We start from the raw sequence: 26,281 nt of genomic DNA on the forward strand, positions 1-26,281 counted from the left end.
CTGAGTGGAGAATGTTGAGTGACAATTGTTTTTTGAGCTGCCCAGTCACAGATAACAGATATCCCTTGATGGCTTTCATCCTGTACCATTGATGCTGGGATTGGCGGCCAGATGTAATTTGATCTGATCTAAGGAATGGAAGAGTCCAGTGTTACTTTTATATACACACACACAGAATTGTGTTTAAATCAGAGAAAGGAACATATTAGATCCAGTTTTCACACTGGGTAGAATTAGATGAGATTTGTATAATCCGTGCAAGATTGGAGCCATTTGTGAGTGTCCTTGTATTAAACTTTCACCTGCTTTAAAATTGACGGATGAAATGGGAATTAAGATTAATGCAAAGGGAAACGTGTGCATATCACAAACCCTGTCTATAATTAAAAGGCTCTCTCAGTTCTCTCTCCATTATAATTTAATCCATCTGTCTTGCACATGGCAGATACATTCTGCCCAAGTTTCCACTTTAACCGGTAATGTATCATAGGAATTGACCTGCTGGATCAGACCCGTGGTCCATCCATTCCAGTATCCTGTTTCACACAGTGACCAACCAGATGTTCTGGAGGGCCCATGCCTCCCCTGGCACTGCCTCCTGGAACTGATGTTCTGAGGTTTACTGCCTCTGAATGTGGAGGTTCCCTTAACACTCACCATGGCTAGAAGCCGCTGATGGACATCTGCTCCATGAATCTGTCCAGCCCCCTTTTAAAACCATCTACACTCGTGGCCGTCATTAGGGCCACTGACACCGAATTCCACAGTTTAATTACTTGTTGAATAAAGATGTATCCTTTTGTCTGTCCTGAATCAATTGCCCATCAACTTAATTGGGTGCCCTGAGTGCTAATTATGAGGAAAGAGGAGGAAGGTCTTTCTATTCCTTTCTCCACCCCATGCATAATTTTATAAAAGCATACCTCAGATATATTGTGGGTTCGGTTCCAGACCACTGCAATAAAGTGACTATCACAATAAAGCGAGTCACACAATTTTTTTTGTTTCCCAGTGCATATAAAAGTTACACTATATTATAGTATATTGTGTGCAATAGCATTATGTCTAAAAAAATGTACTATAATAATAATGAAAGGTTTGAAATATTGTGAGAATTACCAAAATGTGACACAGAGGCATGAAGTGAGTACATGACGTTGGAAAATGGCACCGTTAAACTTGCTCGAATATGCAGTATCTGTGATGTGCAAAAAAGCAAAGCAAAATAAAACAAGGTATGCCTGGAAACTTCTCTCATCCCCCCTTTTTTTGCCGTCAAGTCACAGCTGACTTGTGGTGACCCGTGCTTGGGTTTTCAAACCAAGAGAAATTCAGAGGTGGTTTGCCATTGCCTGCCTCCGCATCACCTTGGAGGTTTCCCACCCAAATACTTGCCAGGGTCAGGGCTGAGAGTATGTGACTGGCCCAAGGCCACCCAGCAAGCTTCCATGGTGTGAGTGGGGATTTGAACCTGGGTTTCCCAGGTCCTAGTCAGACACCTTAACCATTACACCACGTTGGCTCTCATTTCCCCCTTTAGTTGTCTTTCTTTTCCGAACTGAAAAGTTCCAGACTCTTCAGCCTTTCCTCATAGGAAAGTTGGTCCAACCCCTTAGCCATCTTTGTTTTAGCCACCTTTGTGTGTTTTTTTCCAGCTCTTCAGTATCCTTTTTAAGATATAACATCCAGAACTGTACATAATCCTACAGATGAGGATTTACCATAGATTAATGCAAGGGCATTATGCACTATCATACTCATTTGAATGGTTAAATCATTGGTAGAGTGGTTAATGTGCAGGGCTATGATTAGGGAGATCCGGGTTCAAATCCCCACTCAGCCATGGAACTCACAAAGTGACCTTAGGAGGCTTTTAATCAAGCCTACGTACCAGGGTTGTTGTGAAGACAAAAATGAAGGAAGCAAGAACTAAGTATGCCAACTTGAGTTGTTTGGAAGAAGCCTAGGATAAAAGTTAGCTGGTATGTCAGCCTTTCCAAAGAGTTCCCCAGTGCCAATTTAAAATGTGCATTTGTAATGGGAATGGTGTCAGATAGGATCCTGTAGATCTGTTCTGCCCCTGTTGGTGGGGGAAAGGGCCACTGCAAGTGGAATAGACTTGCAGAGTCCAACCCATAAAATATATTCAAAGGAGAAACATGATTTTTCCCACACCAAAAAAGACTACACGGAACAGCTTGAATTTTCTCTTTTCATATAATTAGTTTTGTTGCCTTCAGAGGATTTTTACCCTCCCTCCAACATCCTTGAATAGTCTTATCCCCCCCCCCTTTTAACTGGGTAAAGACTGTAACCCTTCTGTTTAAATCGTAAAAACTCCATTAAGTGCATTTAAAAGTTAGGATAAATTAAATGCCAGGAAGCAAAGGAGAATGCAAAATGGAGCCAATCTTGGAATAATCAAATAGCACAAAGAATAATGGTTTCTTTAGGCAACTCATTCCACTGTTTTGTTAATTAAACACCACATTTCGGATTCACCAAGGACAGGATAAAATGTTTTAGCATTTGCTTTGTTAACAGAGTATCCATTAAAGAAGGTAGGCATACTTTAATTTTACATCGCCATTTCCCCCCCTCAGTGTGTTTAGAATTCTCTCCATCTTGGAGAGGTCTCAATTCAGTTTACTACCCTTAAGCCTGAGCAGAGATATAAGGATACTGCTGTTGAGGATAGAAATTGCTCCAATTTTTCATTTTCTTCCCTTTGGGCATTTAATTTGTCCTCATATTGCACTTTAACGGTTGCTTTTTGGAGTCAGAGTTCAGCTTGGTTCCAAGTTCCGCCTCAGCTCTTGTTAGCAATAAACAATATTGTGTGCAGGGGCCCGGTTGTGTGGGTGGGTCCATCAGGGGAGGCATGATGCACAGAATAATGGGGCACATTTGGGCTACCCTGGATCCGACACTTTCTGGCCAGACAGCATGGAAGTGCCAATCTAGCCAAGTCTTTCCTCCTTTTTTCCCAACTCCCCAGTCCTTATAAAGTCAAGAACCTGATAAGAGCTCTAGGGACTTCTCAGGCAAACTTCTCCACCCCACCCGCCACACCGTTTTACTGCTAGCACATGTATTATTGTAGAGTAGGGTTGCCAACCTCCAGGGGGTGGCTGGAGATCTCCTGATATTACAGTTGATCTCCAGGTGACAGAGATCAGTTCACCTGGAGAAAACGGCCACTGTAGAAGGTGGACTCTATGGCATTATACCCCATTGACACCCCTCCCCAAACCCTGCCCTCCTCAGGCTCCACCTCCAAAATCTCCAGGTATTTCCCATCCTGGAGCTGGCAACCCTATTGTAGAGCTCTGGTTGTAGACTTCTAAGAGATCTGACCTCAAGTAGTTTATGCACGTGAGTCAGTTGAAGGTCACAGTGCTGGATATCTTGCTGTGGAAGATTGGGGGGGGGTCCCATTGACATTCTACAACTCGGTACTCAGTGGCACACTTGGTTGAGGAGGCAATGGTGAGAGGTATTTTTCTTTTCACATGGCAGCCTTCCAGGAGGTCCTCATGGTTTGTTTGTGCACAGAGAAACCTTTATGCCATGCACTCCATGTATACAACAACGGGACTGACTGGATCATGTGCTGAGTTTCCTCCAGGTATTAGCTGTATGGTTAGTTGATGTGATTGTATTTTGAATTCCCTTTGCATACCATTTCAGAAGGGCTGTAGAGATTGTTTTTGAAATTGCTGAATGTCTTTGGGGGCTGTAATTAAAATTGTAGCATGAATGAATGAATGAATGAATGAATGAATACCTTGATATTTGTCGAAGGCTTTCACGGTCAGAGTTCATTGGTTCTTGTAGGTTATCCAGGCTGTATGACCATGGTCTTGGTATTTTCTTTCCTAAGACACTGGAGAGACATTGGAGAGACACTGTCCTTCAGTGTTACTCCTCTGAAGATGCCTGCCACAGCTGCTGGCAAAACGTCAGGAAAGAAAAGACCAAGACCACGGTCACACAGCCCGGATAACCTACAAGAACCTTGATATTTATTTTCAGTACAATCATTGTATAAAGATAGTGACCTGCTGTGACGGATAAGGGGTTAACCAGCAGCAAGAGCTGACAGGCGAAGAGTGGCCGGAGCCAGAGAGCTGACACTCTGAGCTGAGAGAGGCAGAGGAAGCATTCGAAGTTTGGGACCCAGCCTGACAGGAGGGCTGTGATAGATCCTGCATTTTGTTTATTGGGAATTCCTAAAAAGAATATGGATAAATATGATAGAGTTATATGCCAATATAGCTTTGCAGCAGCAAGAATTACAATAGCAGAAAATTGGAAACAAGTAAATAAACCTTCAATTAAGGACTGGAGAGAGAAACTGGGGATGTATATGCGGATGGCCAAACTTACAGATTCTTTACATGGTAAAGATATGGAAGAGTTTAAAAAAACTTGGTTAAAGGCCATCGCATTTTGGGATGAACTGGCAAAAATGAATTTTACAAGTATAGTTAATGAATTATAGATAGAGTGTAATGTTGTTTATATAATAACAGGATAAGGTAATTTTAAATACTGTCAGGATACTTCTCCGGAAGTCCATAGGTGGTGGGATACACATTTAAGGTGGGTGGTGGGTATTTGGGCAATGTTTATTCTATAATATTATAACAGATGATGCAAAACTGTAGTATAAGTGCTCTTTTTGTATTTTTGTATTTTTGTTTTTCATTTTTTATGTTTATCTTACAAAAATTAATAAAAATTTATAAAAAACAAAGGAGGGCAGTGATAGGATTCGAAGCGTGGAACCAGCCTGAGAGGAGGCTGAGAAAGTAGTGGAAGCTTGAGACCAGCCTGAGAGGAGGCTGTGTTAGATTCAGAGCTGAGTGAAGAGACGAAGAAGAAGCCAGACTGTACTCTGTGAACCTGAGGGGTTCAGTGAAAGCCAGAGCTATTGACACACATGACCTGTGGGAGTGACAGGAGTGAGAGCTGGGTTCGAGAGGACCCGTTCTCAAGTCACTAGGAGGGGAATTAGTCTCTGAGGTGGAGCTATTCCAGTAGCATGAAGGTGTGGAGGTTTACAGCCACTTAGGTGGGGTAGACAGAGAGAGAGAGAGCTAGGCTGGGGACAGAGCTGAGAGTATGAAGCTGAATGACAGAGAGATAGTCTAAACGTCTGAATAGTAGTTCTAAGGGATAGAGCTGAAGCTGAATGTGTATAATAGTTCTGAGAGATAGAACCAAGCTTGAGAACTGAGAACTGAAAGTAACTTGAGTAAAGGGAACATCTCAGCTATTTCTCTGAAGCAATCTTGTGTATATAAATCTTTTTTTATAATATTTTTTTTATTTTCTTCATTTAACATATCAACAGAAATGGTATCCAATACTAAAAATAATAGTAATAATAATAAAAAACAAGTAGTATCACTAATTTAGCAATAAAATGACTTCTCCCTCTCCCTCTTCCATCTAAAAATGAATTGTATAAACTTTTGCTAACAGAGCTAATCCCAATATTATTTTAATTAACCTGTTCTTATCTTATCTAACATTATTAAATCAAAACCTAATATAAAATTAATACAAAATATAAAGTATAAATAAGGGATTAGAAATCGTGTATATAAATCTGACTTGAGTTTTCCCTTCAAATATTCTGTCTTTTCTTACAAACCAATCTCTGTGAGTTCTTTGGTTCTTGTAGGTTATCCGGGCTGTGTGACCGTGGTCTTGGAATTTTCTTTCCTGGCGTTTCGCCAGCAGCTGTGGCCGGCATCTTCAGAGGAGTAACACTGAAGGACAGTGTCTCTCAGTGTCAAGTGTGTAGGAAGAGTAATATATAGTCAGAAAGGGGTTGGGTTTGAGCTGAATCATTGTCCTGCAAAAAGTATCAAAGGTAATGTGCCAACCATTGTCCTGAAAGTATCAAGATAATGTTCTAATGAGGGTGTGGTGTGTTAATATGGAACCATTGTATCCTGAAGTGATCTGTTAATGTGTGAAATCCAAAGCTAATCTGCATGGCTATTGTGGACTGTAGTCTTTGTTAGTCTGGAGGTTTTCACTTGACACTGAGAGACACTGAAAGACTACAGTCCACAATAGCCATGCAGATTAGCTTTGGATTTCACACATTAACAGATCACTTCAGGATACAATGGTTCCATATTAACATACCACACCCTCATTAGCACATTATCTTGATACTTACAGGACAATGATTAGCACATTACCTTTGATACTTTTTGCAGGACAATGATTCAGCTCAAACCCAACCCCTTTCTGACTATATATTACTCTTCCTACACACTTGACACTGAGAGACACTGTCCTTCAGTGTTCCTCCTCTGAAGATGCCTGCCACAGCTGCTGGCGGAACGTCAGGAAAGAAAATTCCAAGACCACGGTTACACAGCCCGGATAACCTACCAATGAACTCTGACCATGAAAGCCTTCGACAATATTCTGTGAGTTCTCTTTAATAAACTTCCCTGTTTTCTCTGTTTAAGTTGAAAAGCCTCTTGTCTCCTATTTCTCACGGAGGTAAATACGGGTGTGGGACTGGAGGAGAAGAAGGAAAATAATTATCCTCACAAATATACTCAGGCCAACGCCTTTACCCCTCAGCATATACGGCCGGGCTGAGTGAGTGGGATATTGAAGTGGTTGGAAGGGGGGTGCGTCATACCTGCTTTCTAATATATTTGGGGCAGGGATTCTGGGTTTGCTTGGCAAAGGCTCTGCCCTTTTTTTTAGAGGCTTTACCTAACTGATGGCTTATTATCTAGAGATGTAGCATATATGGAAAGGAAGAGAAAGGCAGGGAGACCCTCATGTAACATACAAGAGGGGAACATTTAGATATATTTGTGCATTTTTAAAAAAGTTCTTTTAGCCTTTTGTTTATTGTTACGACTTAACTTACAGTAAACATGTTTGTTATTTATTATTATAAATGGAGACTCAGACTATTAGTCTTGTTCATCATATTCTGGAGACAGAAACTCTACCTGCTAGAAAGGGAAGAAGAGGAGGTGGAGCTGGTAGAGGAGGAGGAAGAGGAGTTGGTTTTTATACCCCTATTTTCTCTACCTTTTAAGGAGTCTAACCCGGCTTACACTCGCCTTCCCTTCCTCTCCCCACAACAGGCACCTTGTAAGGTAGGTGGGGCTGAGAGAACCGTGACTAGCCCAAGGACACCCAGCTGGCTTCATGTGTAGGAGTAGGGAAACCAATCCAGTTCACCAGATTCAAGTCCGCCGCTCGTGTGGAGGAGTGGGGAATCAAACCCGCTCTTAACCACTATACCATGCTGGCTATACAGTTAATATAGCTGTTGAAGATCTGGCAGGTGGAGATCTCCTGTCACTTTATGAGCTTTACCCTTCTCACCCTGCGTTTTTTTAAAAAAGTAGATCGGTACCAGACACTCCTGGGATTAATGTCTGGTTCAGTTTGTTTTGTCCTGAATCTGATTGGTAGGGAGCACTGCTTCTCTGCTGAGATCAAGCTGTCCTCTGCAAAAGTTGTGGTTGAATTTCTTTGGCTAGGAGTTAACCACACACAGAACTCTCAGACATTAGCACTGACATTTGAACTCCACCACAGCTGGTGTCTTTGGAGTTACTAACACTTTGCTGTCGCCGAATCAGTGAAGAGGGCAGAAGGAACTGGGTCCTAAATATTGTATAATAAGAGGGATATCTTTAAGTCAATAACAGCGCCATCTGAAGCAATGTTCTTCTAAGCCAATTGAAGCCAGTGAAGGTTGTAACTGTGCTTAGAATTGCATTGTAAATGTGTTACCAATGTGTCCCTATTTTCAAAATTAAAATATTGGAGGTTACTAAATGCAGAACCTTTCATCATTCTGTTGTTTGCTCCCACCAAATGTTTTTTTTTTGTTTCCTCTGCAAAGCTGGAAATAACGTATCCCACCCCAAATCCATCTATTTATTCAGTCATTAGGAAAGCCGATGATGAAATAGGAAAATTCAAATTCTAAGGCTCTTATTTATTTGTTTTGGAACAGCATCAGCTTTATCCAGTGTCAGTTTTGCTGAATGATAAATAATAACTACTCATATTTATAAGTGCCTGCATAGGTGCCCTGGCAGCTGGATGCCTAAGGATATTTACCGCCCTGGTGGTCTCAGAAGTGTCATGGAATAAGACAATGAATAATAGCTGGACTGCTGAACTAGGCCCAAGGAGACCCAGGGTCAACCTCCCAGGTCTGCCATAAAGCTAAGTGAATAACTTTGGGCTAGTTATTGAAGCTGGAGGTTGAGACAGTCAAAATAGATAAAAGGAAAGATTTCTTCACCCAACACAGGTAAATAGTGGAATTCCCTGCCCCAGGATGTGGTGATGGCTGCCAACTTGGATGGCTTTAAGAGGGGAGTGGACTTGCTCATGGAGGATAGGGCTATCCATGGCTACTAGTCAAAATGGATACTCGTCATGATGCATACCTGTACTTTCCAGGATCAGAGGAGCATGCCCATTATATTAGGTGCTGTGGAACACAGGCAGGGCAATGGTGCTGCAGTCGTCTTGTTTGTGGGCTTCCTAGAGGCACCTGGTTGGCCACTGTGTGAACAGACTGCTGGACTTGATGGGCCTTGGTCTGATCCAGCAGGGCTTTTCTTATGTTCTTATGTACTCTTTCTGTCATTGAAACCTTCCTTAGCATAGGATAAAATGGGGTGGACTTGGGTGCAGCCACCTTTTTTGCTCAATCTTGCCCACTTCTCCTCCTTTCCACACCTCTGGTACCACAGGGCTTTTGTCAGTTCAGGTCCCATGACTGCCAGCATAGCTTTGGTGGGGGGAGGTCAAAGGAGATGCCCTCTTCTTTTTTCACCTGTCAAAATGGTGGTTGAATCCAACCCAGTGTTCATAAATAAAATTACATTGTGTTGATACAATTTGGCCCTGAGCTGGATGGTCCAGGGTGACCTGATCTCATCAGATCTCAAAAGTTAAGCAGAGTTGGCCCTGGTTAGTACTTGGATGGGAGACCACCAAGGAAGTCCTGGGTCACTACTCAGAAAAAGGCAATGGCAAAGCACCCCTGTTAGTCTCTTGCCTTGAAAACCATGCTGGGTTGCCACGCATTGGCTGCTACTTGACGGCACTTTACACACACAATCTACTTTGAGATTACAGAGAGAAAGGTGGGCTATAAATAACATAAATAAAAATAATGTGGGTTGCCAGAACCAGTTGTAATAAATGGCATTGTGTACAAATGAAGAAGAGTTGTTTTTCATATGCCGACTTTCTCTGCCACTTAAGGTAGAGAACCGGCTTACAATCACCTTCCCTTCCCCTCCCCACAACAGACACCCTGTGAGGTAGGTAGGGCTGAGAGAGTATGACTAGCCCAAGGTCACCCAGTTGGCTTTGTGTGTAGGAGTGGGGAAACAAATCCAGTTCACCAGATTAGCATCCCCCGCTCATGTGGAGGAGTGGGGAATCAAACGCGGTTCTCCAGGTCAGAGTCCACCGCTCCAAACCACCGTTCTTAACCACTACATCATGCTGGCTCTGGAGTCCAGAACCAGGTTAGTGATTGGAAGAAGCTGCCAAAGTGAAACTGAACAGCACTTGAAACAACCCAAAAATTTAGTGAGCTATTTTGACACAACACTTCCCCCCCCAGCAATTTGCTGATTTCAATATCCTTATTTCAAGTCAAATGTTACTATTAGAGAATCATCAGTACACCGCTAGTACAATTCGAAACGGAACCACTAAAACGGCACACAATTCAAAGTGAAATTACAGCTTTGTCGCAAACTGTAGCTATATTTCACTAAATTTGGAGTTGTGTTGAGGACTTTTTTGGCTGCAGGGTGCCTGAAATACAATGCAGATTCAGTTGCAGTAAATGTCTTGGGAAATGTTAGCATTTGCCTGTTCAGTTGTTACATTGTAACATACATTTTTGCAAATGTTGTTGACAATTTTTGTAAAAAAGTCCAGAAAATCCTCATGCCTGTTAAGCAATGGTTAGCTTTGTTCAGATAATCACATCTGTATTACATTGGCCTTTTATGCGGGGACAGACTTTGATGGATATCATCGGAAAGGCGCCAGGGTTCAGATGCTTTGCAGCTTGCTATGCCGCTCCTGGCACAGATCAGACCGTCTCTGCTGCCTCCCTCCCAGCGGGAGGCTGATTGTGTGGGAAAGACCCATGCAGTTGGCTCCGTCTGTGTGGTTGCATTATTCATGTGCACCCACGGAGCATAAGACTGCGCCGTGCGGAAGCAGTTCCCATGCCGTAGGTGAAGCACGCCTAGGAGTATCATAAATCCAGTTGAGTTTTACCTCCTCTAGGGAATGTACAATATTGTTGGCAACAGGGTTCGATGTGTGAAGCTAAAAACAACCATTTATGGAACTAGAAGAGCTTCACAGAAAAGACATCCCATGGGAGCCAGGGCACTGCAAAAATATGCATAGGTAAAGAAATAGTCAACGCACTGTGTTCGGAGGGAAGGGAATGTTTCTGAATCACCCATAATGCTTGGTCTGTGCAAAGCTTGTTTGCAAATATATTTGCCACATTGCTGACTGCCTGCATAATTAAAACACAAATAGATGGCCACATTCTGCCTCATGTAAAATGTGTCATCAAGTTAACATTTGTCAGATTTACTGGGCTGGAGCCGCCCTGCAGCTTTTGCTGCTGCAGACAGTGATGACCCTGCTGCTGGGCTGCTGACAGGAGGAAACTGCCTAGAATAGGGTGAGCTAGAAATTGCTGCCTTGGGCCCTTGGCCCTTGGCCCCAGCTGGCAGAGCGTGTACCGTTCGCTCAAGAGGAAGCCCCCAAGGCTGGAAGATGGGAGGGGAGACACACAGAACCATTTGCAAAAAATAATGGGTCATCAAAGTGTGGCTAAACATTTTGAAAGCCAAAGGAAGAAGAATAAGAATTGGTTTTTATATGCTGACTTTCTCTACTACTTAAGGGAGAATCAAACCGGCTCACAATCACCTTCCCTTCCCCTCCCCACAGCAGACACCCTGTGAGGTAGGTGGGGCTGAGAGACAGCTCTAAGAGAGCTGTGACTAGCCCAAGGTCGCCCAGCAGGCTTCATGTGTCGGAGTGGGGAAACCAACCCGGTGCACCAGATTAGTGTCCGCCACTCAATAATACAATACAAATACCTTTAATGGCATAATACAGTGTCTGCCACTCATGTGGAGGAGTGGGGAAACCAACCTGGTTCACCAGATTAGTGTCCGCCGTTCATATGGGGGAATGGGGAAACCAACCTGGTTCTCCAGATTAAAGTCCACTGCTCCAAACCACCGTTCTTAACCACTACACCACGCTGGCTGGAAGGGGAACGCCTCCTTCCATTCTTAAACAGTTTCTTTCTCTCTCTCTCTTTTTGCAGAGATGGAATTCTGTGAAACTCCGCACATTTTGTGTACTGGCTACCAGTCAGACTTGCATGCTGTTTCCCAGCACGGCTATCCGATAGAAATGGGATCAGATGCGGATACCGAGACGGAAGGTGGCGCCTCGCCGGACCAGGCCTTGAGGATGTGGATGACGGGAATGAAATCGGAACACAGTTCCTGTCTATCAAGTCGTGCAAACTCTGCATTGTCACTCACGGACACAGACCATGAAAGGAAGTCTGATGGAGAAAACGGTAAGAGGGCAGCCTGTGTGTGAAGCGTTGATACAATTCAACATTTATTTGAATTGCTCTCTGTGTTTTTGTGGGAGAGAGACGGAGATGTATATCAGTGTCACATTCTAGACATATAAAAAGGTATGGTTGATTCATAGTTAAATATATATATATATACTATATATAGTGCATAGTGAAGTATGTTCAGTTATGGGTGAAGCATAAATATTATCCTGGCAGTAGGTGTGATTTTCGCCTTTGTACATGGTGGAAATACGGGGATGAAGAGACAAAAAGCATATCCTAAGACCAACTTGGTATATATTTCTCAAACTGTGAGTTGACAGTGATTCATTTATGTATCACTGGACGTGTCCTGCATTTACTGTCTTTGGTTAATAAATGGGTGTTGACTCTTGACTAAAAAAATTGAAAATGGGGTAAGGGGGCCTCCGGCGGAAAAAATATCAGGGGATTAACTCGGGAGTGTCGAGACTAATAACATCTGAATACAGAAGACACGATAGTGGGTCACGGAAGACGCCTGTGATTCTGTGACTTTTTCAGCAGTTGTATTTATGTGTTTTGACAGTGCTGGAGAGCAGGTCAGATGTGAAGTTGGTAGTGTAATTTTAAATCTGTCCCTCAGTTGCCCTTGTGTGTTCAGTGACTATGTCCCATGGGCATTCAAATCCACTAGCCTTTTTTTCACTTTAAACGATACGTTCTTCTGTCAGGCGTTGGAAGGATTGTATGGACTGACCTTCATCTGTTATGGTCTTTGGAAGTCTGACTGCTTGGTGGATATTACTGGGATATTTGCTTAATATAGTGGAATTTGCTCAGTCACAGAAGTGTGATATTGTGTGCAGTAAAATAAATCTCCCAAGAACTATATTGCAGAAGTAAAACTTACATTTATTCAAGTATATTTAGTTTACATTCAGGTTGCATTTGAAAGGACAGAGAGAAGCTTGATCGAAAGAGCACTTTCACTATCACAAGCGGCCAGCTAAATCTAGCATCACATATGTGGAGGTATGAGGACATTATTTCTACAGGAGAGACCTGTAGAGACGTGTGACTCCATGAAGAGCCATGCGAAGAATGGGGGAGAACAGAGTACACAGAGAGAGGGGAGGGTCAGATGGCAACTCCCAGGTTATGACAAGGAGAGCGACATCCCATTCAAGGAGATAACACTTATACATGCAGAGTGATGTAGCGTGCGCACCCCCCAATGTCCAGGCATGCTGAGTCACTCACTCCAACAGATATAAGAAGAGTTGGTTTTTATATGCCGATTTTCTCTACCTTTTAAGGAGAACCAAACCGGTTTACAATCTCCTTCCTTTCCTCTCTCCACAACAGGCACCTTGTGAGGTAGGTGAGGCCAAGAAAGCTCCAAGGGAACTGTGACTAGCCCAAGGTCACCTAGCTGGCTTCATGTATAGGAGGGGGGAAACCAACCCGGTTCACCAGATTAATGTCCGCTGCTCGTGTGGAGGAGAGGGGAATCAAACCCGGTTCTCCAGATTAGAGTCCACCACTCTTAACCACCACACCACTCTTAACCAGTTCTCTCTTACTGTATCAAAAAGGTAGATGGTTTTTCACCAATAGCAACCCTAATCAGGGCCCGAGCAGGAGAGTGGCAATTGGTGCACTTTTTTCAGAGTCCAGAGGGGACTGGTCTACATTGCAAACCGATCTCCACAATATGGTTTACAGCATTTTGGAAATAGCGTGTGATTACTTGTTTTCATGAGACATTACGGGTAGGGGAGGCTCATGGGTGTGTAAGGGGCATGTTTGAAGTTTGGTACAGGCTCCAAGAAATGATGGTTGTGCCCTGACCTGGTACACAGGCTCAGCCCACATACACACAATTTATGTCTGTAGAGAGGCAGAACTGACAGCCAGGACTGTCCTATGAGTGTCCAGCTAACTGACCGTGTAATGCTTGTCTGTGATCAGAGACCCTGGCGTGTGCAGTTTTTATGCACATAGGTTGAGTTCCAGACTTCTGTCTCTCTAGACCAAGTGATAACTCCACTCAGTGGCTCAGGAGCCATCTGTGGCTTTTTCACATTCCACCTGTGGCTCTTCTGAGTACCATTCCCCAATGGGGTACTCACCCCTTGTCTCAGGAAAATGTGGAAGGCCATTTTGCCCAGTGAGGCTGGTGGTTGGCAGGTAACGGCTAACAATTTAAAACATACATGATAAACCCACATTTTAAAACAATTAAAATCAACCCCCCTAACGTACATCATTAAAACAAAACCAACCTAAATACAAATACACATGGCGGTGGTTGAAAGTGCCGTCAAGTCACAGCTGACTTATAGCTCCCCCGTAGGGTTTTCAAGGCAAGAGATGTTCAGAGGTGGGTTGCCGTTGCCTGCTATTGTGTAGGGACCCTGGACTTCTTTGGTGGTCTCCCATCCAAATACTAACCAGGTTATGCACGTACAGTACAATAAAATACACAAAGACAATAATTAAAGCATAGAGAAGGAAGGAGGGATCGCTGAGGAAACGGCAAATGAAACAAAAAAGGTTTGTTGCCATCTTCTGCAAGCGAGGGAAGAAGGGGCAGGTGAGTCTCTCTAGGGAGAGACAGTTCCACGGTTTTAGTGACATGACTAAGAAGACCCTCTCCCGGGTTTCACCTGCTTAATTTCAGAAGGGAGAGCCTCAGAAGATGTCCATAGTGCTCAGGTAGGTATGTAATGGAGTAGATAGTCCAGAAGATAGTGATGACTGATGGGTTGTATTTACTGGGTTTTTTAAACTGCTTTCCTGCTCCAAAAGCTGTGTACAGAGCCATTCTATAAACTACCCTATATACTCGAGTATAAGCCGACTCTAATATAAGCCGAGGCACCTAATTTTACCACAAAAAACTGGGAAAACTTATTGACTCGAGTATAAGCCTAGGGTGGGAAATGCAGCAGCTACTGGTAAATTTCAAAATAAAAATAGATACCAATAAAATTACATTAATTGAGGCATCAGTAGGTTAAAAGGTTTTGAATAACTTTAGGTTTTGAATCAACAATAACTTTAAAAGTACAAAAACCTTAGCTCAATCAGCAACCAAGCTAAAACACAAGCGTTAAAATCCTTCAAAACTGGATTCCTCCTCACCATCTGTATGTTCGATGACTGCTGATATCTTCCGCATCGAGCTTTTTTTGCCTTTGGAATCTTTTCCAAGTCAGCTTTCATTTTCCGCCACTCCCTCGCTTGTTTTTCGTCAACACAAAATTCCCTACTTGCAATACTGTTATTGCTTTCTTCTGCTCTTGACACAACCTTAAGTTTGAAACCAGCTTCGTATGACATGCGTTTTTGTTTTGGTCCAGGATTAGAAGTATTGGGATCCATTTGTAACAGGATAAAAAAAAAGACTTTGAAAAAGAAGTGCTAACGCAACACGTGCAGTAACACAGTGCGTACACAACGCAGCGTGTATATTATGAGCCCTAATACGTGCTCACCCACCCCCAGCCATGCCCCCTCATCCTACGCCGTGCACGCGTTCCCCCTTGGCGTCGGGTGCCTCTATTCTTCCCCCCTCCTTCTCCTCCTCCTCTTCCATCCTCGCCGCTCCGTCTTTTTTCCCCTCAGCGACGGCGGCCGCCGGAACTCTCTGAGGAGGAGGAGGGGGTCGGAGGCGCCCCTCCCCCCACACTGCTTTCCCGCCTCATAACCGCTGAAGCCCCCCCTCCCAGCCGCCCTCACTGAGGGGGGCCCCGCCAGTCCTCCCTCTCCCCCCCCCGAGGGACCCTCCCGCACCCCCTTGCTTACCCCCCACCCGTGAGGCGGGCGCACGGCGCATGCGCGGAAAATATCAGCAGTCATCGGACCACCTACAGAGGCTGCAGGCGCCCGCAGATGAGCAGGAGAGATCGGAGAAAACCAGCACTGCACCGGATAACAGGTAAGTGGGACCCTCATTCGAGTATAAGCCGAGGGGGGCTTTTTCAGCATAAAAAATGTGCTGAAAAACCCGGCTTATACACGAGTATATACGGTATCTTAAATTGATGTCTTATAGAATTTAGGTTCGGCAAAATGGCCACATTATTTGCCCTCTAGCCATATACTGGGTACTACATGTAGAAGAAGAAGAGCAAGAGGAGGAGGAGTTGGTTTTTATATGCTGAGTTTCTCTGCCTTTTAAGGAGAATCCAACTGGCTTACAATCTCCTTTCCCTCTCCCCACAACAGACACCTTGTGAGGTATGTGAGTCTGAGAGAGCTCTAAGAGAACTGTGACTAGCCCAAGGTCATCCAGCTGGCTTCATGTGTAGGAGTGGGGAAACTAATCCAGTTCACCAGATTGGAGTCCATCGCTCATGTGGAGGAGTGGAGAATCAAACCTGGTTCTCCAGATCAGAATCCGCCGCTCCAAACCACCGCTCTTAACCACTACACCAAGTTGTATTGATACCACTGCATTAAAAAAAAAAGTAACAATGATTAATTTATGCCTAAGCTTTCTTTGGTTGAACTTGTGGCTGAGCGAGATATATACTGACTGCTAATAATAAAAAATGACCAATTTCTCATATAATCATTTCCAGCTTTTCTATAAATAGCTGTTCTCACACATACACAGTTACTGTGTGAAGTGTGAACCCTTCAGCAATAAAGCTTTCAAGATGTCAGCACTGACAGTATTACAGAAATGGCAGGGGGTTATATTTTGTAAGGCAAGATAAAGTTCGTTCCTACACACTGCGTGGAAGAAAATAAGTGTATCTGTTTTGACAATACACGCAAACACAGTTTTAATACATTGTTTTACTATTTTCAGTTGACATAATATGCTTACTAATAGTGCCTGGCAAAGGTTCCAGCATAAGAAAAGACTTTGGAAACAACATTATATCTTATGGGTGATATAGTTCGGTTATTGCAGAGATCTTTCTAAAGGCATACTTGCCTGAGCTGTTTCTGTGATTTTTCATTCCAGAAAGGCGACAACCGAATCATTCTCAACTCAGTGGTTCTTTCCAAGTGTAATATTATTTATATTTGCCCAGTAGATTTGTTCCACATAGCCATTCACACTTGGAAACCTGACATAGCGTTTGTGGAATTGGTAGGGTAAGTCGTAAGTGCAAAAACCATGATGAGGAGAATTTGTCCTTTAAAAAAAAGTTTTTTAAAAATGGGCTGCGTGTCTACTGGGCATACAGTGACGTTCCTAAAACAGTAAAAAAAAAAAAATTCAGACAGTTAAATCAAAAACAGAGCATAGGCCAGCCCCAAAAGTTAGCCTCCAAAATGTACAACCTTCAGAATAATACAGCTTAGCACACCAGCAGGGATCATGGACCACTCTGTGCGAGGCGACAAAAAAATGAAGGAAACCAAACACCCAGGAACAATCCATTCGGAAGCACTAGAACAGAGGCCGGTGGGCACCCTTACAATTCTGACACACCATGGTGAGCAGTCACAACATGGCTGCTGCAGGAAGTGAAGCCAGCCACAACATGGCTGCTGCAGGAAGTGGAGGCAGTCACAACATGGCTGCTGCAGGAAGTGGAGGCAGTCACAACATGGCTGCTGCAGGAAGTGGAGGCAGTCACAACATGGCTGCTGCAGGAAGTGGAGGCAGTCACAACATGGCTGCTGCAGGAAGCGGAGGCAGTCACAACATGGCTGCTGCAGGAAGCGGAGGCAGTCACAACATGGCTGCTGCAGGAAGCGGAGGCAGTCACAACATGGCTGCCGCAGGAAGCGGCGCCAGTCACAAAATGGCTGCTGCAGGAAGCAGAGCCAGTCACAAAATGGCTGCTGCAGGAAGTGGCGCCAGTCACAAAATGGCTGCTGCAGGAAGCGGAGCCAGTCACAAAATGGCTGCTGCAGGAAGTGGAGGCAGTCACAAAATGGCTGCTTCAGGAAGTGGCGCCAGTCACAACATGGCTGCTGCAGGAAGTGGAGCCAGTCACAAAATGGCTGCTGCAGGAAGCAGCGCCAGTCACAAAATGCCTCAGGAAGCAGAGCCAGTCACAAAATGGCTGCTGCAGGAAGTGGCGCCAGTCACAAAATGGCTGCTGCAGGAAGTGGAGGCAGTCACAAAATGGCTGCTTCAGGAAGTGGCGCCAGTCACAACATGGCTGCTGCAGGAAGTGGAGCCAGTCACAAAATGGCTGCTGCAGGAAGCAGCGCCAGTCACAAAATGCCTCAGGAAGCAGAGCCAGTCACAAAATGGCTGCTGCAGGAAGTGGAGGCAGTCACAAAATGGTGTCAGCAGGCACCGTGGCACCCACAGACACCAGGTTGGGAACCCCGCAGTAGGATGCCATCAACAACTACACTCAGTAATAAGATTAATGTCTGGAAGATGCGTCGTGAGTCTTGCCAGAGAAAGTACCCTGTGGCTGGCTGCCAATCCCAGGTTCTTTTGGGGGGCAGAGTTTGAACAGAAGGAGAGCCTGACAGCCCCCACAAGGCTCTAGAGGTTTTCCAGAGACCACAGAGATTAGGGGGAATCGAATTTGACACACTGACTGGTTGGCCTCACACGGCAGGGTCCTTTTGAGATGCGCTACCCTTTCAAGGGAATTCGCCGGATATATTCCCTACTTGCTATTGTGCTTATAGAAAGGTTATTGCTTTACTCCATGGACGTTATAGGCCACCCCATCCCGTCCTGCAGAAGCTATGCGCAGAGTCCCTTTGATGCATTATGGATTGTTTTCATCACAATCCTACAGCATTTGGGGAGGGGGGAAAGTTTAAGTGCTCACAACCGCTGTCGTTCAGGGCATTTTGCTTTACAGCCACAGAGGTAGCTCTCTCAGAACAAATTGCTGGCGATATTTAATATTTTACAGAGGAGCACATTGAAACAATGTCTTGAACCGAAAGGAAATATGTTTTGATTTTTCCATCAGCCAGCTGACCTTTGCCTGCAGTGCTGGGAGTGGAACAATATTTCCCATTCCCTTTCTCCTGAGTTGAAGTCTGCAAAACCTTCCAGTCTTGCGGGGGGGGGGGGGGTATGATGCAAAAAGGAATTGGATCAGAGGGGTTTTTTTTTTAACTTGTTTTTGAAATTTACATTTCCTCTGTCCGTAGTTCAGTGCATTAGGCAGAGAACTGAGCCAGAAGTATAAACTGTAGACAAATATAAAATTATTAGATATATAACGTGGCCCGCTTGGATAACAAAACTTTGACTTGAGATGTGGAATGCCAATAAGGCGTGGGGTAGAGAGGGAGAAGATTAAATAAAATGGTGGGAATATGGGCCATGTGTAGCATGCTTCATTTGGAAAACTCCCCGGGCAGAGGAAAATGCTAATTTATATGAGAATAAAGAAGATTCCCCAAGAGAAACAGACTGATGAGGACTGGGCATCCTCATTGCCATCTAGGAAGCATGGAATATTGAGGGCTCTTCAGGGCCAGTGAAGGAGGTTAGGGGAGAGGAAGGAAATTGGGCTGTTCAGGCTCCTGACAGTTTACTGCAGGGGTGTCGAGCTCAATTGTTGCAAGGGCTGGATATGACATAAATGTCAATGAATGTCACTTGGTCAGGTTGGACTGGGCCATGCTTCACCAGCCCCGATCAAGAGTGTGTGTGTGTAGGGGGTGGGGGTGACTCCTCCAGACAGGAGCTCTCAAGGGGCCAGAACCAGCCTGCAGGCCTTATGTTTGACACCCTTGGTTTATTCTATTGCGAAGAGGGAGATTTGGATGTAGGGGGTGGTCTTCATTTTTTTTCTATTTCCTCCACCTCTCCACAGTTTGCTTGGGAACTAAACTTATTTCCTTGGATAGAAAAGTTGATGTTTAAGTATCAGCAATCTCCTTCCCTTCCTCTCTCCACAACAGGAACCTTGCGAGGTAGGTGGGGCTGAGAGAGCTCTAAGAGAGCTGTGACTAGCCCAAGGTCACCCAGCTGGCTTCAAGTGTAGGAGTGGGGAAAACAACCTGGTTCACCAGATTAGCATCCACCACTCATGTGGAGGAGTGGGGAATCAATCCCTGTTCTCCACTAGAGTCCACCTCTCCTAACCACCGCTCTTAACCACTACACCACGCTGGCTCTCTAAAACATAGCAATGGAAGGAACCTCAAGGGTCATCTAGTTTAACCTCCTGCACAATGCAGGAATAAAGATGTTGGAGTTCCCAGCAGGGTGTAAAACATTCTCAATTTGCAGCATTGCTAAAGTCCAGTGTGCAAACTAATCCAGAGGAGAAGCTGCAGTTCAGGTTGAATAGTTTCCCAAGCTACGTTTTCAGTTTGGGTGCTTTTATCTCTATTCTCTAAGAACCTGACCAGTTGGAAACATAGATGGTATATTAGCACTGCTTTGTTTTGTTTTTGCCCGGTTGTGTACAATTTTATTGCATTACATCCTTCATTTCTTCTCTTTGATTCTTTTGTACGGATGTAGTTTGAAACAGGCTAAAACGGTCCGGAGGAGCCAATTTTGCCACATTTTGGGCATGCCCTTCTTAGAGATGTCCATTTCCTGATATTGACCAGCTGTTAATTTTGGGTAAACTGTTTTGAATCTTATTACTGTGATGCTTTTGAATGCTGCTCTGTGCAAATTTACTTACCATGTAATTTGTTTCAGAGCCGGCTGAAATCTCGCCAGGCGACCTAAGTGATTCTTTGGGATTCGGACTGGCCCTGCAGCCTTACTCTTTGATTTCAAAGGCAGCTGAAAGATACGTTGTTAGTGTGAAAGGGCTCCACTCCGAAAATTTCTGTAGTGATCCTCCCAGGCTTTAAATGAGTGCCCACAGCGTACTTCAGAAGTCAGTGTAGACAACAGCACCAGTGAGACATGCTTCTGAAGAAGAGTCGCTGTCTTTTCCACCTGCAGTAGCCTCCAAGGTAGGGTTGCCAACTGCCAGGTAGTAGCAGGAGATCTCCTGCTAATTCAACTGATCTCCAGCCGATAGAGATCAGGTCACCTGGAGAAAAATGGCCGCTTTAGCAATTGAACTCTATGGCATTGAAGTCCCTCCCCCCCCCAACCCCGCCCTTCTTAGGCTCCGCCCCTCAATTCTCCCGCCAGTGGTGAAGAGGGACCTGGCAACCCTACTCCAAGGGCCAATTCAGACATTACAAAGTCCTTGTGGGTATCCTGAGGTCTTCGGATCTGTGCTTCCTGTTCTGTGCTTCCTCAGGCAACCATGGACCCAATTTAGATTGGGACTATGGCTCTTGTGCAGAAGGGGTTTCAGCCTTCCCCCTATGCCCTTTTTGTAACCTGGAACGGTTCCGTGGGGCCCGCTGTTTGCCCTACTGGAAAATGTAAGTGTAATGATCGCCACATATAAGTTTCCCAAATGGTACCATCAGCAACTCCCAGAGTTATTTCAGATAAGGGAAAACAGTGCACGTAAATGGGGGAACTAAGGGGATTCCTAGACAGGTGTGACATCACTTCCAATTTTTGGCAGAAGTGATGTCACGCCTTTGCTGATGGTTTTGGGGATGGGAGAGACTTCAGTGCCATAGAGTCCAATTGCCAAAGCAGCCATTTTCTCCAGATGAACTGATCTCTATCAGCTAAAGATCAGTTGTAATAGCAGGAGATCTCCAGCCACCACCTGGAGGTTGGCAACCCTAGGAATTAAAGGTAAAGATCACCTGTGCAAGCACCATTCCTGACCCATGGGGTGACGTCACATCCCGACGTTTACTAGGCAGACTTTGTTTTTATGGGGTGGTTTGCCATTGCCTTCCCCAGTCATCTTCCCTTTACCCCCAGCAAGCTGGGTACTCATTTTACCCACCTCGGAAGGATGGAAGGCTGAGTCGACCTTGAGCCGGCCACCTGAAACCGACTTCCGTCGGGATCGAACTCAGGTCGTGACCAGAGTTTGGACTGCAGTACTGCAGCTTACCACCCTGCTCCACGGGGCTCCTTAACCCTAGGGATTAAATGTACATAAATGTACATGTTCCTGCTTAACTGGTTTAATGGACCGACAGAGAAATCTTATAAATTAGCATATTATACACCTATGTTTTGCTATCTAAGGAAGGAGTTGTGCGCTTGCTAGATATGTTTACAGCTGTTTACATTTACACACTCTTCTTGTGTGTTTGCTTTAGGGCGGGCGATGTGTTTAATTGGTTCATGAGGGCTTTTTTTCTCTTTCGGATTTTACTTATGGCAGCAAACAGAACTGAGTCACCTTTCCTTGGGCTGGTATTACCTCTGCCCCCTTTCAGTTTCATGTTTATCTCGATTTCCGTTGAGGATTGCATTGTGGGTTTTGTGTGTGGGGTTTTTGTTTTGGGGTTTTTTGCACTCTGCTTCACTCTCTGTCCTGGGACTACGATTTCTGTGGTTTGCTTCCTCTGAAATACCCATCCAGCTGCATTTGGCTCTGTGCTTATCATCTTATCACGGCTGTATGGATTTCTCCATGAGAGCAAATAGGTTAGAGTGCTTCCGAGTCCCTTCTGTTTTTTAATAGGTTGCTCCCCCCCACCAATATGTTGTCTGATGACTGCACTACAATTCTGATTTTTATTGAATCATTTTAGGGTGTAATTTATTTCAGATCTTTAGTGCCTCTCATCTGTGTCTGAAGTGTCCTACATTATTTCCATCACTCATTTTTTTTGTTTACATCTTTCTTCCCTAGTCAATCTCCTTTTTAAAAACCCTGAGTATCCTTCTAGCATGCACCTCTGTTAAATCTTGTGGCATCCAATTTCTCCCAAATGTAGACGTGAAATAGCACATCATTTCCAACCTTTTAACTACCTACCCGGTTTCTTTGCTTTTAAAAAAAAAAAAACACCTGCGTTTATCACAGCAACAAGCCTTAACCATAGAGTAAAGATTAAGCACAGTGGCTCTACTTAAAAATAAAATAAAATGACTTTCTGGTGAACATGTTAAAATGGCATGATGGCAAGCAAAAAAAAAAAGCAAAATAGATGTGCTTCTACGGAATTACATTTTACCGCTGCGTAGTGCACAAAAAACCCTTTGAGATTACTCGAGGGGCATTCTAAATAATGTCAAAGAACAAAGGCACAGCAAACTGTTTATAAGCTACAGCTCTTATTACCTGGGGATTTTCAGTGTGTGTGTTCTCACCCCACTATATAATGGGTCCTAAAACCATTGTGCAATAACCTGTTAAGAAGCACAGTTCAAGTACAGTACATAAAGCTAAATATCTCTTCGCTCTCCTTGAGGAACAATGCTGGAGCGGCTGCCTCATTTGTACAGAGCTTTTCCAGGCAGGAGAACTTCCTTGCTGTTGCTAGGATTCTGTAGCCAATTGCATAGCAGCGTGGTGTAGTGGTTTGGAGCGGTAAACCTCCACATGAGTGGCAGACGCTAATCTGATGGACTGGATTTGTTTCCCCACTCCTCCTCATGAAGCCAGCTGGGTGACCTTCAGCTAGTCACACTCTCTCAGCCTCACCTGCCTTACAGGGTGTCTGTCGTGTGGAGGGGAAGGGAAGGTGATTGTAAGCCGGTTTGATTCTTCATTAAGTGATAGAGAAAGTCATCATATAAAAATCAACTCTTCTTCTTCTTCTTCTTTGCAAATATCCAGGTGGGGCCGGAATTACAATTGATCTCTCGACGAAAGAGATCAGTTCCCCTGAATAAAACAACTGTTTTGGACCCTACTGAGGTCCCTCCTCTTCCTAAACCTTCCCTCCCCATTCTCTACCCCCATTTACTTTGGAATTTCCCAACCCAGAGTTTACAACCCTACTCCCAAGAGTACCTGGTTCTGTTCCTGTGAGCTTGGCGTATTGCTATATCCTAACAGCCAATATTGTTGTCTTTCAGCTCTCTGGTATGGCGCCATTATCCTCTAAAAGGATATTGCAGAGCTAGGGAAAGAGCAAAAAATGAGCAAAGACTGAGAGCAAATGAGCAAAGAGTGAGAATAACTTCCTAATCAAGGCAATTTGGGAGCTTTTCTGTTCCAGGAAAAAAGGACATCTCAGCGCAGACGTGATAGAACTTTATAATATGATGCATGATCTAAAGAAAGCAGATAGAACTTCTTCTCCCTCACTCAGTGATGGGGGCATTCTGATTGGAGTTGGAAAATTTTCTGATTCAAATTTAAATAAATAATTTAAATATTTAAACAATGTTAGTGAAATTTAAATAATGTTAAGTAACGTTAGCAAAAGGAAGCAAGTGCACCATATACAAGCCTGGCCCATGTAGAAGCACTCTTCATAGTCTACCTTTAAACCATCTAACAAGATTGATGCGCAGTGCAGCAGTCCTGACATTTATAGCTAGACGGACTACATTTACATATGTGGGACAGGCAATTTTCCATGGAACAATCTAGCATTGGAAAATTTCCTGGGGAATTTTCCATCTCGCATCACTGCCCTCACCCAAAATGCTAGAGCTTAGGGGCTCTCAACAAAGTTGATGGGCAGTAGATTCAGGGAAGATGAAAGAAAGTATTCCTTCACACATAAATAACTTAAGAGATTTGCTGCCAGAGGGTGTGAGGGTTGCTAGCTTTAGCTAGCTTTAAAGTTTATGGGGCATAGGTCCATCAGTGATGGTTAGCGGGAATGGGTAACTAGAACCCCCATACTAAAAGGCAGTTTATCCCGAGTTTCAGTTTCTGGGGTACAATAACAGGCAGAGGTTTTGACCATGCCCTGTTTGTAGGACTTCCAAGGGTACCTGGTTGGTCTCTATGTTAGACTAAATGATGTATTTGATCATCAGGGCTTTAAGTACGGATCGTAGCAAGAGCTTCCAGGTATCAGAGTTTAGATTTTACATGTTTACAGAGGGATGGTTAAAATTCCAGACTAAGAAGCCATAGCCAAGGGGAACAGGCTGTTTTTTGCTTGCCTTGAAAGGTTTTTTTCTCTTGCTACATGCTTCCTCTTCACCTGCATGTCCAGCAGGATACATCCCTGATGTACCAGGTACATCGAAGCCCTTCCCATGATTGGCCAGGTGCTGTGCTTTGCCCACAAGGTTATACTAGGCTACCCCCCTATCCTTACAAACCTCACACTCAAGTTACCACTCTTAGGTCCCAGCCCCCCCCCCCAATCTTGGGTTCTCAGAGGAGCTGACAACCTAGCATTATCTCTACTAGACTCTAACTAGGCTCCATCTTCTGACCAAAGTATAGCCCAAATTCCTATATGTGCTTACTTAGAGGTAAGTATGAATGTATTCAATGGGACTCCCAAGAAAGTGTTCTAGAACCACAGACTTAAAGAAACCAGGAACATTAAAAACAAGATAATGTCAGGTGCCATCATATAGGAAGGAAGAGTAGAATTGTGAACTCTCACAGATCTCTGAATCACCTGACACACTGCATAAGAATCATTGAATCTGATGAGGGGGAAGATGTTTTTCAGTCTCATGATTTACCCTTTGGCTTTTCATTACTTCGTTGTGCCAGTATACATTTCTCTGCCTTTAAAGGCATGTTGAAAAAGGGAAGGCCAGGCAGTTTTGCAAACTGCTGTGTCTCCCTGAGACTGTGTGTGGGCCCAATAGTTTTAACCTGAAATTCTTAGGGTCGAAGGCATTATCCTCCCCTCCTACAAAAGACAAAGAAAGACCTGGTTTTTATATGCCGACTTTCTCTACCACTTAAGGAAGAACCGGCTTACAATCACCTTCCCTTCCCCTCCCCGCAACAGAGGTAGGTGGGGCTGAGAGAGTGTGACTAGTCCAAGGTCACCCAGCTGGCTTCGTGTGTAGTAGTGGGGAACCCAACCTGGTTCACCAGATTAGCCTCCACTGCTCATGTGGAGGAGTGGGGAATCAAACCTGGTTCTCCAGATCAGACTCCACCGCTCAAACCCACGGCTCTTAACCACTACAGCACACTGGCTCTCAAAAGAATCCTGCACAATTATGACCATTGTTTGTTGGGCTTCTGTTATGAGACAACTCTGACAACTTGTGCCCTGAACTCTATGGATGAAGGTTAGAATTAAAATACTACTACTACTAATCCCTTTAGTGGCAGTGGGAAACAGGTTCTGGTGAAATATTTCATTAATCTCCTTTCCACCCCACATGCAATGTGCCCCATGAAGCATCCATAGGGAGGAGGGAGCAATAAAAACACACGTAGATAATTTCATCAGCTATTGTAGTTCTTAAGTACTGTTTGAAAGGAATAGTCTAATAGACATACCAGAAATACATTTTCTTCAAGAATTCAGAAATAAAGCCTCCTGGGCCAGGTTATTTCTTACATTTCGAAGTTTTCCTCAGATGCTGAGCAAATGTGTCAAACTTGTCTAGTCGATGGGGTGGGACCTACCCCTCCACTGTGCAAAGTTGGTTGGTTTATTAAAATATTTATACCTCACCTTTACTTTAGGCTCAGGTATGAAGGCTTCCTCCAGTCTTAAGGAGACCTCTTCCAAATTCAGTTGTTGGAGGCAGAGCCACTTAAGTTGGACGACGGCTACTCAGAGGATGGCTGGATCTACCCCAGTAGTACAGGTGGGGCAAAAGTCACAAGACGCAAGTTCTGACTTTGGGTTTCATCTTCCCAGATGGTTAGTTTAGGATTGAACTCTGGCCTTCTGGACCCTTACTGATATGAAGTGGATTTGGCCTGCCCTGTGGAGGTCTTCTGGATC

At 44.3% G+C, this 26,281-nt stretch overlaps 1 protein-coding gene across 2 annotated transcripts in view; it reads left to right on the plus strand.

The window, feature by feature from the left end:
- The window catches only part of TENM1 (teneurin transmembrane protein 1), a 413,249-nt gene that overhangs the window by 42,223 nt on the left and 344,745 nt on the right, over window positions 1–26,281 (plus strand). For both annotated transcript variants that reach the window (XM_056859258.1, XM_056859259.1), the window contains exon 2: window positions 11,405–11,665. In XM_056859258.1, coding sequence (XP_056715236.1) covers window positions 11,405–11,665 — 261 coding nt within the window. The remainder of the gene's footprint in view (window positions 1–11,404; window positions 11,666–26,281) is intronic.

Source organism: Euleptes europaea, chromosome 13, assembly GCF_029931775.1.
Source record: "Euleptes europaea isolate rEulEur1 chromosome 13, rEulEur1.hap1, whole genome shotgun sequence".
In the NCBI taxonomy this organism is placed as follows: domain Eukaryota; kingdom Metazoa; phylum Chordata; class Lepidosauria; order Squamata; family Sphaerodactylidae; genus Euleptes; species Euleptes europaea.